Source organism: Ovis aries, chromosome 9 (assembly GCF_016772045.2).
Source record: "Ovis aries strain OAR_USU_Benz2616 breed Rambouillet chromosome 9, ARS-UI_Ramb_v3.0, whole genome shotgun sequence".
NCBI lineage: Eukaryota > Metazoa > Chordata > Mammalia > Artiodactyla > Bovidae > Ovis > Ovis aries.
Window position 1 is genome coordinate 4,145,824 of NC_056062.1, and position 17,068 is coordinate 4,162,891.

A 17,068-nucleotide genomic window follows, 5' to 3' on the forward strand; every position below is an offset into this window, starting at 1 on the left:
CTCCCTCCCAGGGGCGCTGATCCTGTTCCAATGCCTTTTTGTTATCCTACCAGTTGTGTGGGGATCTTTCTTGCAGCTTTGGCTGTGTAAGAGGTCTTCTGCTAGTTTTCAATGATAATTTTACCACATGTAGATGTCTTTTTGATGTGTTTTGGAAGATGGTAAGCTGCATATCCTTCTAATTCACTCTCTTAACCTCCCACTTTGGAGCTTCTCTCATATCTTTAGATAAGTATGAAAATCAGTTTGTACTCCTTTAGTGTCTGGCCACTGAATAGTGCAAAGAGACATCTAAAGGGTGTTACTTGGCAGAAAGATGTCAGTTGTTGCTTGACATTGACATAATCCAATATAATATTCTGGCTGAGGGGCCAACTTTGCTTATCAGGCGAAAGGATACAGACAGATTGCATTTTAGTCTTCAAACACAAGTTGCAAATGACTGTGTAATCAGATAACTACATGGAATGATTGAGCACATAACTCAGTTGAGGAAAAATAAACATGTTATTTAAATAAAATGAGCAAACTTTAAATCATTGCCAAATAATTTAAGAAATAAACTCCACAAATTATAAAAAATGAATAATATGCAGTTAAAGCCTCCTCTCAAATAGTTTTTATTCCCATCTTGAAAATCAAAGCTTCAAGCACAGAATTCCACCCTAATTGAATTTGTCTATTCCTAAGAAAGTCATTTGTTTGTTTCCTTAGATTTTCCATTTATGAAGAAATATTTGCATTCTAAGTGAGCATTGCAAAGATTATTTGTGTAAGATAGCATTAACATAGTGTTCAGAATGATATTTTCAAGTACAAAGATAAATATAAATGTTATCAAAGCTACATAGTCTTTGCAAGTCCTGTGCTGCCCTAATGGGAGGACCCTCATTCAGATGCTAGAAGATTTCTTTAAACTTGGCCTTCTATGATCAGCATAGGTCTCAGGAAACTGAAGATTTAAATTCTTAATTTATGTCATTAGCTAATATCAACATAAAATTTGAGAGGCCTCAAGCTACACATGATCTTAGTTAAACATCTTTCTTCTTTTCCATTAAGCTTAGTGTCATTCTCAGACCAAATCTTTAACTTAAATGAGAAACCTTAATGGCCTATGAAGAAAATCTATAACAGCAAATCGTATCCAAATATGAAAGCATTACATATTTATGACTAAATGTTTAATAAATGATGAGCCATTTAATTGAGAGCAATGCCATTATGTGGACATTATAAACTTTTCTCATAAATCTGTAACTGAAATATCTCTATTTTATCATTTTCAAATCTTAGAAGCAACTCACATTGGCAAAAGCAATGGGCTTGAATGGGTTTCGGAGAATGTAACAATCAGTTTAAACAGGTAGCTATTTTTACACATTGGGTGTTATAGTTTATTCTTTTATAGTTTTTAGAGTAAGAAGAACTGTCTCTGCTTTCATTAACTTTAAATGTCACGTTAAGAATGTATAATCAAACCCTGAAGGGGAAAAATTATGAACCATATGGAGGGTGGGGAAAATTGCTTAGGTTAAGTACTGCTTCCAGACTTTTCCAGTAACTACCTGCATGACCTCAGGTTAAGCCCTTCACTGCTGTGGGTAGAAGCTCCATCTTTAAAATCTGGAGGTTTGCTTAGATCTACTTTGAAGTCACTTTCAGTTCCCAAAATATCTGATGGCTTAAATTCTGTATAGTCATGATATACTGTGAGCAGTCAACAGGGTAACATATTTCAGTTACGAATTTTGATTTCAAAACTACTTACAGTTAGGGTTGGTGGTCCTGGTGGTCCCATATCTCCCTAAAGGATGAAAGAAAAGCTGCAATTACCAATAGTCCCTTCTTGCCCACATATTTACAAATTTCAAGAATGGATCAAAGCAATATTTAGATAAATCTGGATGGAAAGAAAAGTAGAATTTTATCTTGATAAAAGTGTCTTCACAATGAAAAATTTATTTTTTTTTTGGTTTTTTTTTTTGTTTTTTTATTTTTTAAATTTTAAAATCTTTAATTCTTACATGCATTCCCAAACATGAACCCCCCTCCCACCTCCCTCCCCATAACATCTTTCTGGGTCATCCCCATGCACCAGCCCCAAGCATGCTGCATCCTGCGTCAGACATAGACTGGCGATTCAATTCACATGATAGTATACATGTTAGAATGTCATTCTCCCAAATCAATCACATGCTTTAAGCTATCATGATATAAAAATCACCTTGTGCATCCCCATGCCTTCTGCAGCAGCAGAACTTGTTTTGAAAAGCTAAAATAATCTAATTTCTATTCTTTTGTCTACTAATCCAAAATTAGAAAGAGTATCTCTTCAAATATGGTTACTTGCCAATGGAGCAGCTGGGAAATGTCACAATGACAGATTATATTTCTGACAAAGTTAGCACAGTAATAATAAGTGGGTCAGCAAAAATAATAAGTGGGTCTCCCCACTTCATGCCTTCAGCAGCCCCATTGCCTCTTTTAAAGCTTTGCTGAACTGGCCTTGCACTTGAGAACACTCGTAAGAGGTTTTGCCTATAGTCATGAAATTTTAAATACTAACGTTGCTTTACTGACAATTACATGAATACAAATTACCAGGTAGGTATATTGAAAAACTATTCAAAATCTAAAGAATATGGTTAATCTAAATGTTTATTATTTTTCAACTTATAAATATGTCACCTATATGCTTTATTGTATCACCGTATGTATTTACTTCATGGGAACTCTTGGTCATTAAGATCAAGCATCACAGAGAGAGGTAAGACAGGGGTAGAGAATTAAGAGGTACCAACCACTATGCACAGAGTAAATAAGCTACAAGGACATACTGTACAACACAAGGAAGATGGCCAATATTTTATAATAGCTTTAAATGGAATATAAGCTATACAATTTTTGAATCACTATGCTGATTCAAAATGAATCACTATGCTGATTAGTATTCCTGAAACTAATAAAATACTGCAAATTAAACTACACTTCAATTGAAAAAAAAAAAAAAAGGCTTTTCTGGTGGCTCAGAAGGTAAAGAATCCACCTGCAATGCAGGAAACCCTGGTTCAGTCTCTGGGTTGGGAAGATCCCCTGAAGAAGGCAATGGCAACCCACTTCAGTATTCTTGCCTGGAGAATGTCATGGACAGAGGAGTCTCATGGGCTACAGTCCATGGGGTAGCCAAGAGTTGGACACAACTGAGCAACTAACATTTTCACTTTTTCAATAAAAAGTGAATACCTTTTAAAAAGGTAAGTCTTAGAATGTTAAATTTGACAATTAGAGACCTTCTATTTCATCAAATTCCCTCATTTTGTAGATAAATATACTGAACCCCAGAGTGCTGATGGTGAATTAAATAAAGTTATCGCATAAGGAAAAAAAAATCAAGTATCACTGCCTTAACCCCTCTTCAAATGGACATTATGGAACCAACACTGGGTGGCAGGGGGCACTGGATATTGTATTCGTATGTGGGAGTATCTCTACAACATTCTCTTTTCTCATTTAACAAAATCACCTGAAAAGTGAACACTTAGCCTTGTGTAATCATTATATCGGGAACAACTGAATAAAAATAACCAATAGTTGTTAAAAAAACATTGATGAAATTTAAATCAGTCATTGGGGACCAATTTGCAGGCAACTTTATTGAGAAGGTAAATACTAGAGACAGACAAAGATTTCCAAATATGTTGAGAATGAAGAACAAAATACAGCGCAAAATGCCCGTATGTACAATTGTCATCAAACTAGGATCAATGACCTCACTCAAAACAACTCTTGCTTTGACTATCTCATAATTTTCAAGGTCCCTGCTGATGGACCCCTATAAAATGACATGAGAAAATGTGGCAGGAAGAAGGGCATTCAGATTAAGACTGAGATGCACCGTTATCCTTTTCCCCCACAAAGGCCACCTGCTTCACCATGGCAGCATCTCAGTGCTACTGGCGAAGTTCCCCAGTGCAGGACATCGGTGCAAATTTGTGATGGAATGAATACCTAATGGTGCCGAGCGAGGGAGAAAAAAGGGAAATCTTATAAACACAAATTACTGTTGACTAGCAATTGTGCATTTAGTCTCTTCAAACTAATTGAATGAACCAAAAGGCTTTTCTTGTTTAGTTTAGTTTTTTTTTTTTTTAAAACATAATAGCCTTTGGCTAATTTTAACAAAATTACATTTTGGCTGTTAAACAGGATCAGTGAAAAGTCACTGCATAGGTTCTCAGGGTTTTCTTGAGAACAGACCAGGTAAATACTGTACCTTTTCTCCTTTTGGGCCAGGTGGACCACGAGGACCCAAGTCACCTTTCACACCCTGCACAAAGAACACAATCGATGTGATTTCTATACACAGTTCACAGAAAGCTTCAATTTCTAACAAGTCACTAGTCGAAATTTAAAATCATAATTTACTGTACTCCCAAATCCCATTCTTCAGTGTGTGGTATAGAAAAACTGGCAGTAAAATGATATACAACATCTGTGCTGTGATGGGTACAGACACATTAAGTCAGTGCGAGGCCGCAATACTGCATATTAGTGCAACTTTGCTTCTTGCTAAAATTACATTAATTCACCATCTGGGAGAGCATCATCTAAAGATCTATATGAGCTTTTAAGTATCCACTTTGGCTTAAATTTGTCAATCTTGTAAATACCTCTGATTTAGCATTGATTTGGCTTTTTTAAAGCTTGCCCTTAAAATTCAAGGTTTAAATCAAAAACATTTTTTGTTGTCTCTATAGAGAAATCTAACTGGAGGGGAAAAGGGATGAAGAATCCATTGTTTTCCTATCCCTCATAAATTTGGAGCTAAACTGCAGTCTCTCTCCTGTTTTAAAGCCTGGTTTGTTTCTCTAATTATTATTTGTTTTTTTTTTTTTTTTTTACCTGGATTTATAAAGACAGCATGGCACCCCACTCCAGTACTCTTGCCTTGAAAACCCCATGGATGGAGGAGCCTGGTAGGCTGCGGTCCATGGGGTCACGAAGAGTCTGACACAACTGAGCGACTTCACTTTCACTTTTCACTTTCATGCACTGGAGAAGGAAATGGCAACCCACTCCAGTGTTCTTGCCTGGAGAATCCCAGGGACAGCAGAGCCTGGTGGGCTGCCGTCTATGGGATCGCACAGTTGGACACGACTGAAGCGACTTAGCAGCAGCAGCATAAAGACAGCAGTTAAAACTATATAAAACATATCTGATAAACATATTCATGAGTCTTCTGAACTGTTGGGTGTTTTAGTGGGTATATGGTTGATCTGATTCAGAATTTGACAGCTGTCAGGAACACCGCAATAGATTTCACTGGAGATCAGTGCTACAGCTGAATGTTTTCAGTGTAAACAGGAAGAAAAGACAGACATGTCCTATGTGGTAAATAGGAAAAATACTTTTCTTAACACATTGGATGAGGGAAGAACAATAACAGAAAAAATATTCTGAAGCCACACAATGCACAGTAAATCCTCTTACTGTTCCCAATTGAGGAATCCAGCTCTTACTGCTCTGACATTTTACAGTGAATAAACAATGCCAAATGCTACCACTTGTAGCTACCCAGTATAGAAGCTGATGATGAATTTAAAGGAACAAAAGAAAACCAGATATTTAAAATAATCTTGATAAAATTTGTTATCTCATGAAAACTGCAGTCTTATATTTTAAGAAAAAAAATTAATAGATGAAAATACCTAATTGGTTAAAAAAGAAAAAATCAAAACACCTTTGTGGTTGCATAAACTCCTTCGTGGATAAAATTCATAGCTATGCTTTCCTCCTTTATTACCTCTGGGCATTTATAAAACAAAGATGAGTGAAGAATTAAATTATAATTGAAAGGTGATATTCTCTTATTATTTGAAATATCCATTCCTTCCCATATCAAGCGACACATACTGTTTATACATGTCTCTGGAGTAAAACTTGGCACCAACATATTTTGAACACTTGCAGAAAGAAAATGGCCATTTCTGTGAATCAAGTTTATTCTTAGTTCACTCATCCATTTATTCAGTGGACATTTATTGGATACCCTTTGTACAGTCACCACTACAATCATCAGATCTTCACTGCCCAATATGTAGCCCAGGGCCACATGCAGCTGTTCATCCTTGAAATGTGACTGGTCTGAATGGAGATATGCCATGAGTGTAAAATACCATTGGGTTTTCAACATTTGGTACAAAGAAATGAATGTGTTAGTATACTGTATTGGTGTTTTTCTTTCTGGCTTACTTCACTCTGTATAATCGGCTCCAGTTTCATCCATCTCATCAGAACTGATTCAACTGAATTCTTTTTAACAGCTGAGTAATACTCCATTGTGTATATGTACCACAGCTTTCTTATCCATTCATCTGCTGATGGACATCTAGGTTGTTTCCATGTCCTGGCTATTATAAACAGTGCTGCAATGAACATTGGGGTACATGTGTCTCTTTCAATTCTGGTTTCCTCGGTGTGTATGCCCAGAAGTGGGATTGCTGGGTCATAAGGTAGTTCTATTTGCAATTTTTTAAGGAATCTCCACACTGTTCTCCATAGTGGCTGTACTAGTTTGCATTCCCACCAACAGTGTAGAAGGGTTCCCTTTTCTCCACACCCTCTCCAGCATTTATTGCTTGCAGATTTTTGGATCGCAGCCATTCTGACTGGTGTGAAGTGGTACCTCATTGTGGTTTTGATTTGCATTTCTCTAATAATGAGTGATGTTGAGCATCTTTTCATGTGTTTGTTAGCCATCCGTATGTCGTCTTTGGAGAAATGTCTATTTAGTTCTTTGGCCCATTTTTTGATAGGGTCGTTTATTTTTCTGGAGTTGAGCTGCAGAAGTTGTATACTAACACATATATATGGAATTTAGGAAGATGGCAATGACGACCCTGTATGCAAGACAGGGAAGGAGACACAGATGTGTATAACGGACTTTTGGACTCAGAGGGAGAGGGAGGGGGTGGGATGATTTGGGAGAATGACATTCTAACATGTGTACTATCATGTGGATTGAATCACCAGTCTATGTCTGACGCAGGATGCAGCATGCTTGGGGCTGGTGCATGGGGATGACCCAGAAAGATGTTATGGGGAGGGAGGTGGGAGGGGGGTTCATGTTTGGGAACGCATGTAAGAATTAAAGATTTTAAAATTTAAAAATAAAAAACTAAAAAAACCAAAAAAAACAAAAAAAAAACAAAGAAATGAATGTACAGTAGCTCATTAGTAATTTTTATGTTGGTTATGTATTGAAAAGGTTTCCCTGGTGGCTCAGAGGGTAAAGCATCTGTCTGCAAGGCGGGAGACCTGGGTTCGATCCCTCGGTCGGGAAGAACCCCTGGAGAAGGAAATAGCAACCCACTCCAGCACCCTTGCCTGGAGAATCCTGTGGATGGAGTAGCCTGGTAGGCTACAGCCCACAGGGTCACAAAGAGTCAGACATGACTGAGTGATTACACTTTCATTTTTATGTATTGAACAGATAATGTGCATATGAGATTAAATAAGATATATTATTAAAATTCTTTTCATCTGCTTCTTTTTACTTTCCAAAATGTGGCTAAGAGAAAGTATAGCATATTTATATTTGTCTTTTGAGTCCTCTCCTTGACTAGGCCTCAACCCTGGCCCCTGTCCATCCATGGCCTGCCTAGCCCAGTTTTATCAAGAATCTTGTTAACTTAGTTTAGAGAGAATCCCCTAGCCTTAATGTCTGTTCTTAGCAATATTCCATTCAATGACCACCTCTCTCTATTCCTTGGCTATACATCCCCACTCATCCTTGCTGAATTCAGAGTTGAGGCCAATCTCTCTTCCTTATTGTAATACTCATATTGTGATAATCTTGACTAAAAATTCTTCTTTACCATTTTAGGGCTTCTCTGTTGGCTCAGAGAGTAAACAATCTACCTGCAATGCAGGAGACCCAGGTTTGATCCTTGGGTAGGGAAGATCCCCTGGAAAAGGAAATGGCAACCCACTCCAATATTCTGGCTTAGGGAATTCTATGGATAGAGGAGCCTGGCAGGCTACAGTCCATGGGGTTGTAAAGAGTCAGACACAACTGAGCGACTACCACTTTCACTACTTTTTCACCATTTTAGCAAGTGTCAGAATAATTTTTCCCTTAGCAAAGTCAGATTTCCTGCTGCAGTGGAATTCATGGTGTAGAGGAGGGTGACTGACAGTGACTGGGTGCACAGGCTGAATGTGCTGAATGCAGGGCAATGGGGGTAGCGGCTAGAAATGGGCTCTGTGTAGAGGGAGTGTTTGTTGTTGTATAGGATCCAGTCTTGTACCGATCCTGGGAAACGGTGTTGGGGGAGAGGTAAGGGACTAGCAAGCACAACAGCCCCCGGATGGAAGGAGTGTCATGAGCAAGTGAGGAGGTGAGGAGTGGGACGTGAATTCAAGGGCAGTCAGGGGTCATGGCACATAGAGAACTGTAGGATGTGGAGAGAAGGCAGGGTTTTGATCTAGGAGCAAGGGGAAGCCATTTAGGGCTTGACGGTGTTTCCCGAAAAGGAGAATTTTGGCTACAACATGAAAATAGATTGCAGGCAGCAAGAGTAGAAGCAGAAAAGGGCTCTCACAGCTTTGCAGGCAAGAGAACAAGATGGCCAGAAGTGGGAACGGAATTGCAGAAATGCTGGAGGTGGGCCCTGGGAAAGGAGGGACTGAGGCTGGCTTGTACTTGCAAAAAAGCAAAATGGCTGTCTGGAGAAGCCTTACAAATAGCTGTGAAAAGAAGAGAGGCAAAAAGCCAAGGAGAAAAGAAAGATATAAGCATCTGAATGCAGAGCTTCAAAGAATAGCAAAAAGAGATAAGAAAGCCTTCTTCAGCGATCAATGCAAAGAAATAGAGGAAGAGAACAGAATGGGAAAGGCTAGAGATCTCTTCAAGAAAATTAGAGATACCAAGGGAACATTAAATGCAAAGATGGGCCCAATTAAGGACAGAAATGTTATGGACCTAACAGAAGCAGAAGATATGAAGAAGAGGTGGCAAGAATACACAGAAGAACTGTACAAAATGGATCTTCATGCCCCAGATAATCACGATGGTGTGGTCACTCATCTAGAGCCAGGCATCCTGGAATGTGAAGTCAAGTGGGCCTTAGAGAGCATCATTATGAACAAAGCTAGTGGAGGTGATGGAATTCCAGTAGAGCTATTTCAAATCCTGGAAGATGATCCTGTGAAACTGCTGCACTCAATATGCCAGCACATTTGGAAAACTCAGCAGTGACCACAGGACTGGAAAAGGTCAGTTTTCATTCCAATCTCAAAGAAAGGCAATGCCAAAGAATGCTCAAACTACCACACAATTGCACTCATCTCACACGCTAGTAAAGTAATGCTCAAAATTCTCCAAGCCAGGCTTCAGCAATACATGAACCATGAACTTCCTGATGTTCAAGCTGGTTTTAGAAAAGGCAGAGGAACCAGAGATCAAATTGCCAACATCTGCTGGATCATGGAAAAAGCAAGAGAGTTCCAGAAAAACATCTACTTCTGCTTTATTGACTATGCCAAAGCCTTTGACTGTGTGGATCACAATAAACTATGGAAAATCCTGAAAGAGATGGGAATACCAGACCACTTGACCTGCCTCTTGAGAAATCTGTATGCAGGCCAGGAAGCCACAGTTAGAACTGGACAAGGAACAACAGACTGGTTCCAAATAGGACAAGGAATACATCAAGGCTGTATATTGTCATCCTGCTTATTTAACTTCTATGCAGAGTACATCATGAGAAACGCTGGACTGGAAGAAACACAAGCTGGAATCAAGATTGCCGGGAGAAATATCAATAACCTCAAATATGCAGATGACACCACCCTTATGACAGAAAAGTGAAGAGGAACTAAAAGCCTCTTGATGAAAGTGAAAGAGGAGAGTGAAAAAGTTGCCTTAAAGCTCAACATTCAGAAAACGAAGATCATGGCATCCGGTCCCATCACTCCATGGGAAATAGATGGGAAACAGCGGAAACAGTGTCAGACTTTATTTTTTGGGGCTCCAAAATCACTGCAGATGGTGATTGCAGCCATGAAATTGAAAGACGCTTGCTCCTTGGAAGAAAAGTTATGACCAACCTAGATAGCATATTCAAAAGCAGAGACATTACTTTGCCGACTAAGGTCCGTCTAGTCAAGGTTATGGTTTTCCCAGTAGTCATGTATGGATGTGAGAGTTGGACTGTGAAGAAGGCTGAGTGCTGAAGAATTGAGGCTTTTGAACTGTGGTGTTGGAGAAGACGCTTGAGAGTCCCTTGGACTGCAAGGAGATCCAACCAGTCCACTCTGAAGGAGATCAGGCCTGGGATTTCTTTGGAAGGAATGATGCTAAAGCTGAAACTCCAGTACTTTGGCCACCTCGTGCGAATAGTTGACTCATTGTAAAAGACTTTGATGCTGGGAGGGATTGGGGGCACTAGGAGAAGGGGACGACCAAGGATGAGATGGCTGGATGGCATCACTGACTCAATGGATGTGACTCTGAGTGAACTCCGGGAGTTGGTGATGGACAGGGAGGCCTGGTGTGCTGCGATTCATGGGGTCACAAAGAGTTGGACATGACTGAACAACTGAACTGAACTCAGGACTGGCTTGGAGGCTGGGCTGTTTACTAAGCTGAGAAGTGTACTAAAGAGTGGTCTTTTCTCTTCATGCTGGTAGAACATTATCCAGAGGGGTGCGGGAAAACAAACACAAAGAAAGGATAGCTGAGAAAGACAGTGAATATTCATTTCTGCAGCAAATATTATGGAACACCCATACACATGCAAGACAGAACCCTGTATTACCATAAATAGATGAGTAGGAAGAAAATGTTTTTAATAATGGGAAGGAATATGAAACACAATATTCAGGAAAATGATTAACTCTGGAGTGGGCATGGCATTATGTCGAGTTCTGAGTATATTCTACGATTCATAATCAACATATATGTTACACATTACAAAAGTACTATTTGAAGTATAAACTAATACATTAAAAATTTTCAACAGTCCTACCTGACAGACTAACTGTAATCACAACTTCTAGAAAAGGGAGTTACTTGTTGATGTGTCAAGCAAGTACTTGAACTATCTCTGGTTTAATCATCTATGGTCAGGGACAGTTCAGTTCAGTTCAGTTGCTCAGTCGTATCCGACTCTTTGTGACCCCATGAACCACAGCACGCCAGGCCTCTCTGTCTATCACCAACTCCCAGAGTCCACCCAAACCCATGTCCATTGAGTCGATGATGCCATCCAACCATCTCATCCTCTGTCATGCCCTTCTCCTCCTGCCCCCAATCCCTCCCAGCATCAGGGTCTTTCCCAATGAGTCAACTCTTTGCATCAGGTGGCCAAAGTATTGGAGCTTCAGCTTCAACATCAGTCCTTCCAATGAATATTCAGGACTGATCTCCTTTAGGATGGACTGGTTGGATATCCTTGCAGTCCAAGGGACTCCCAAGAGCCTTTTCCAACACCACAGTTCAGAAGCATCAATTCTTCAGTGCTCAGCTTTCTTTATAATCCAACTCTCACATCCATACATAACCACTGGAAAAACTATAGACGGACCTTTGTTGGCAAAGTAATATCTCTGCTCTTTAATATGCTGTCTATGCTCAGGGACAAGGTGTGGTAATAAAGCAACCAGCCACAGGCAGACGTAAACACTGAGGGCTATGATAAATGTGCCAGCAGGCATGAAGGGGGCAGGTCCTGGAGATGCCTAACTCTCCTGGAGATGCTCATGACTTCACACATGTGGAGTTCAGAAGAATCAATAAAGGATTCACGCATTTTTTTCTCAAATAAGTCATTTCAGTTTCCCTATAAAATAGGTATAAGTAATAGTTGTCTTTATGGAAACAGTCTAAATGTCTTTCGACAGATGAATGAATAAAGATGTGGTGCATATATATAATGGAAGACTCCTCAGTCATAAAAAAGAGTGAAATAAGGCCATGTGCAGCAACATGGATGGACGTAGAGATTGTCACACTGAGTCCAAAACAGAAAGACCACTACTGCATGATGTCACTTATATGTGAAACCTAAAATATGACACAAATAAACCTACCCATGAGACAGAATCACAGACACAGAGGACAGACTGGTGGTGGCAATGGAGAGGTGGCTGGAGGAGGGAAGTTAGCAGATATAAGCTTTTTATATATAGAATGGATAAAAAAACAAGGTTTTACTATATATACAGAGAACTATATTTCTATGATAAACCATAATGGAAAAGAATATATATAAATAAGAATGTATGGATGCATATAACTGAATCACTTTGTGCAGCAGTAATTAACAGAACATTGTGAATCAACTATACTTCAATAAAAGATAATATCTGTCTTGAAAAGTTGTTCTGACACTCATCTGTTTAAAAATACTTGGCCCATCTAAGGCACTTGATAACTGTTGCTTGTGCTTTTCAAGCTGAATTCCAAGGGATACTTAATTGTTCTGTTCAGTTTTGTAGTCAGTTTGATGGACATGTAACAACTGTCTTTTAACTCACATAGAATAAAATGCCATTGGGAAGTACTGCACTCATCAAGCCTCTACTTTTGTCATTGGCCACTGAAGTGCATCCATGGAGCTCGTGTACCATGTTGTTAAGGTCATGGCATCATAACAGGCTCTAAGAAGCAGATCAGTCATGCTTTTCTCAAGTGTAATTTTTCTCCTCATGGGACACTAGTGTTGCTATCAATGGCTATTCAGTATTGGAGAAAAAAAGACAGCACTCACCAAAAAGCATACAGAATTGAATGAAACAGACTCCGAATTTAATAATGAATAAGACAGGCATCTATTACCACTGTTCTCTATAAAATGTTTGTATATAAAGATGCTCAGTAGTGGGCTCCATATGTTATGAGAGGCAGGTACTCTTATCCAAATGCAAGATGAACTTACTTACAAAACAGACAGATTCAGAGACTCACAGATATAGAAAACAAACATGGTTACCAAAAGAGAAGGGGTGGAGGGATGAATTAGAAGTTTGGGATTAAAATATATGAAGTAGATAACCAATAAGGGCCTACTGTATAGCACGGGGAACTCCACTCAGTATCTTGTGATAACCTATAATGGAAATGAATCTAAAAAATAATATATATCTGAATCACTTTACTGGATACCTAAAACTGAGACAGCATTGTAAAACCATATTTCAATAAAAATTTTAAATGCACAATGAAAGCTGAAGGACAGTATCGCAACTAGAGTTATAAAAGCAGGTAGATTATGAATTAATTTTCATTGCAAGAGCTACTTACTAACAATATGTAGCAGCTTTAAAGACCATTTGATACAAACTAATGGTATTTGTTAAAAACATTTACCCATCTATTCATCATTTTCCTCATCCTCTATTGACTACTTCTTTTTCCCTAGCAATGGCACAGCTGTCAGCAGCCAATATTGCAGCTTTGTGATTCCAACATTTTTGTATTCAGTATACAGATTGCATTGGTATAAGGAGATTAACGTGACAATTTTAGAAACATCAGATGCTATAATTCTGATAAGAGTTGTTTGAAAGATAATAATAAAGTTGCAGAGGAAGAGACTAAACTGAATGATTGAAATTCACTTTTCCAAGATTACATAACTCCACAAAAAATAAATGAAAAGATCTATCTATATGTATTAGAGAAAATGTGTTTTCTAACCCTGTTTCTAATAACAGCAAATGTTTATATAGCTCTTCTGGTATGCAAGACTCTGACTTAAATGCTTTATGTTTGATGATCCCTTTAATCCTAAAAAAAAGGACTATGAGTTAACTGCTCTTACTATTATCATTCCATTGTGCAAATGAAAAAATAGGCACATAGAGAATAAAGAATGTGCTAATTAGTACACCAGGTGGGCAGTGGCAGAGCTGGAATTTGAGCCCAGATTGTTGGTTTCAAGGATCACATTAACTTTATGAGATGCTCCCTCAAGAGTGTTCTAAGATGCCAATGTTGAACATATCTCATGGTAGGTCATAGTCAAAATCATTTAATTATAAATTAGAATGCGTGAAAAGCTGAGGCCTTATATTTTGAAGGCTAAATTCTAGGAACTCAAAATTTTGATAATTTCAATATGTTTGATATGCATTATCTAAACTATTAGGTAAATATGAATCCAATATCCCAGTACCATGAGGATCAATCAAAGTTCACACACACACACACACACAGAATCAAGAATGCATTGAGAAAGATATCAAAGCAATTTTTTGCCCTAATGACTAAGAGTTGTTACTGCTGAGCATGAAGGATGCTATACATTCTGCTTTTGCAAGACAATCCCATGAGGCAGAGTACCATCTTGACCAAAATGTAAGAGTGTCCCATTAAGAAAGCTGAACTGCTGCATACTTCCCTTTAAAGGAGGTTTACATTTTCCAAAGTGAGCTTGTCCACTACATGGGAAAGCTGGCACAGAAGAAATTATTACCAAAAGGTACATTTACATCAATATATGTTTAATATATAAGAATAAAGACCATAAAAAGGCTCTGAATTCATTTCATGGGAATATTAAATTCTTTAAATTTTCTCTGAGGTGTTAAGTAACTGCAGTGAACTGACGTATTGAGGTTATTCAGTCTGTGTTCCAACAGAATATTCCTGAAATTATGATCTCCATCATGGCTTGACTTCAGTACAGACTGAGATAGCTATTATAATGCCTTTCATTCCCTAATAATGTGTACCTACACTTACTGAAAGGCAGAGTGAGCTGTCATAAATGCTGAGTGATTTTGGTTTGTGGAGTCAGTTTATTTTAGCATTTAAAAATAGACAATGAGAAATGTGGTGTGACTTAGTGGGGAAATAGACTTTTCGGTCAAACAAGGGATAAAGACTCACTTTACCATTTTCTAAAAGAAAATTTCTTAGTTTCCTAAGCTTTATTTCTTTACTCTGGAAATAGGGATACTCTCACCTCCTGCAGTTTCTAGCCATAAAATTGAGGTAAGGATTGAATTTCAAATTCCTCATGAAACCAGTTTTTGAAGTATGGCACAATGTTTAAAACCACCACCACCACCAATGGAATAAATAACAGCATATGATTCTTTACCCCTACTCAACATTCAAAAAACTAAGAACATGGCAACCAGTCCCACCACTTCATGGCAAATAGATGGAAAATAGTGGAAACAGTGACAAGCTTTATTTTCTTGGGCTCCAAAATCACTGTGGATGGTGACTGCAACTATGGAATTAAAGGACACTTGCTCCTTGGAAGTAAAGCTACGGCACAGCTAGATAGCATATTAAATAGCAGAGATACTACTTTTCTGACAAAGGTCTGTATAATCAAAGCTATGCTTTTTCCAGTAGTCATGTATGGATGTGAGAATTGGACTATAAAGAAAGCTGAGCACTGAAGAATTGATGCTTTTGAACTGTGGTGTTGGAAAAAGCTCTTGAGAGTCTCTTGGATATCAAAGAGATCAAACCAGTCAATCCTAAAGGAAATCAACCTTGAATATTTACTGGAAAGACTGGTGTTGAAGCTGAAGCTCCAATATTTGGCCACTTAGTGCAAAGGGCCAGCACATTGGAAAATACCCTGATGCTGGGAAAGATTGAGAGCAAGAAGAGAAGGGGGTGACAGAGAATGAGATGGTTAAAGGGCATCACCGACTCCATGGACATGAGTTTCAGCAAACTCTGAGAGATAGTGAAGGACAGGAAGCCTGGTGCTTTGCCATGGGATCGCAGAGAGCTGGACATGTCTGAGTAACTGAACAACAGCAACGTGCTTTTGTAATAGAAGGGAAAAAGAGAACTGTCATTACTTTTTCTTATTCCTCCTTAGCCATGACTCCTGAATAACTTTCACAAAATTAAGGAAAAGAAAATGAGATCAACTACATGTTAATTAACTAACCAAGTGAGCAAATGTGCTTTGTCGTGCTTTATAATGTACCTAATGAGCTATAAGAGGCAGTGATACTGCTAAAGGAATAACACGCTTATGGCTGGGGGTATGTGAAGGACACTTCCCAGATCCCTGTCAAAGAGGAAAGGTCACACTGCTCACGAGGCTGGGAGCTCTCTCAGCAAGAGCATTTTAGACCTGAGCAAATAGAAAGCATGCAAATATGTGTGTAAAACTGATTAATTTTGAAAAGTCAAATCACCTTACTTTCAGACCCCATGGAAAAAGATTCCAAATCTCTTCAGTTAACATGAATATATTTCAGGCTCCATTTCCTCAAACCTCCTCTCAGTTTTGACTGCTTGGATAAATTCTTTCTCTATTTCTACTCTAATGCTATCTTAACAAACTTCTAGAAATCTTTGTTTTGCTCCTCTATTCCAGGGAGCTGCCATACATATAGTTTGGTTACCTTTTGCAAGTGGAGTTAATCTCTCTCAACATGTTTACCAGAAGATAACATCCTTCCATAATGAATGGTCAAAATCTTGGGCTATTTTTTGCTGCAGTCAAGCACCAAATTGCATATATTCAACCTCTGCAATATCACTGTGCCCTCTCTTCCATCCGTTTCCCTGGTTTAGGTTCTAATTACTTGTATTTTAGACTATTATAATAATATCTTAATTTTTAATATGAAAATTTAACAAACAACTACTCCTTTCTCACTCCAAACATTTACTAAGTAATAGCAATTCCAAAAAAATGGTCTTTGTTCTCATGAAGAATATGATAGAAAGAACAGAGCCACAGGCAAAAGCTTCAGTTCTATCCATTTTGCAGAACACACTGTGAAAGGAATCTTCATGTGAACACAGCATGAGTCCCTTCAGAGGAAGGAGGGACACACACACAGCACTGTCCATGCCCAGCTCCAGCTGGACTCTCACTGTGTTCTCCCTGCATGCAACTGGAGTCCCAAAAGCCCGAATGAAGGCTTCAAATTTCATCATACTTCTCAAGACTCTAATCCTAGCCAGTCTTAATGATCTCTTTGTATTAGATGAGAAGACATTGCAGTGATGGGGACTTCAGAATCCAACAGGCTCTGAGAAGTGATTTTCTCAACAAGTGACAGAAGGGACACA

The 17,068-nt window shown here is 38.6% G+C and overlaps 1 protein-coding gene across 1 annotated transcript in view; it reads right to left on the minus strand.

The window, feature by feature from the left end:
* The window catches only part of COL19A1 (collagen type XIX alpha 1 chain), a 488,172-nt gene that overhangs the window by 266,789 nt on the left and 204,315 nt on the right, over positions 1 to 17,068 (minus strand). The window contains exons 13-14 of the mRNA XM_042253848.2: positions 4,277 to 4,330; positions 1,772 to 1,807 (exon numbers count right to left, since the gene is read on the minus strand). Coding sequence (XP_042109782.1) covers positions 1,772 to 1,807; positions 4,277 to 4,330 — 90 coding nt within the window. The remainder of the gene's footprint in view (positions 1 to 1,771; positions 1,808 to 4,276; positions 4,331 to 17,068) is intronic.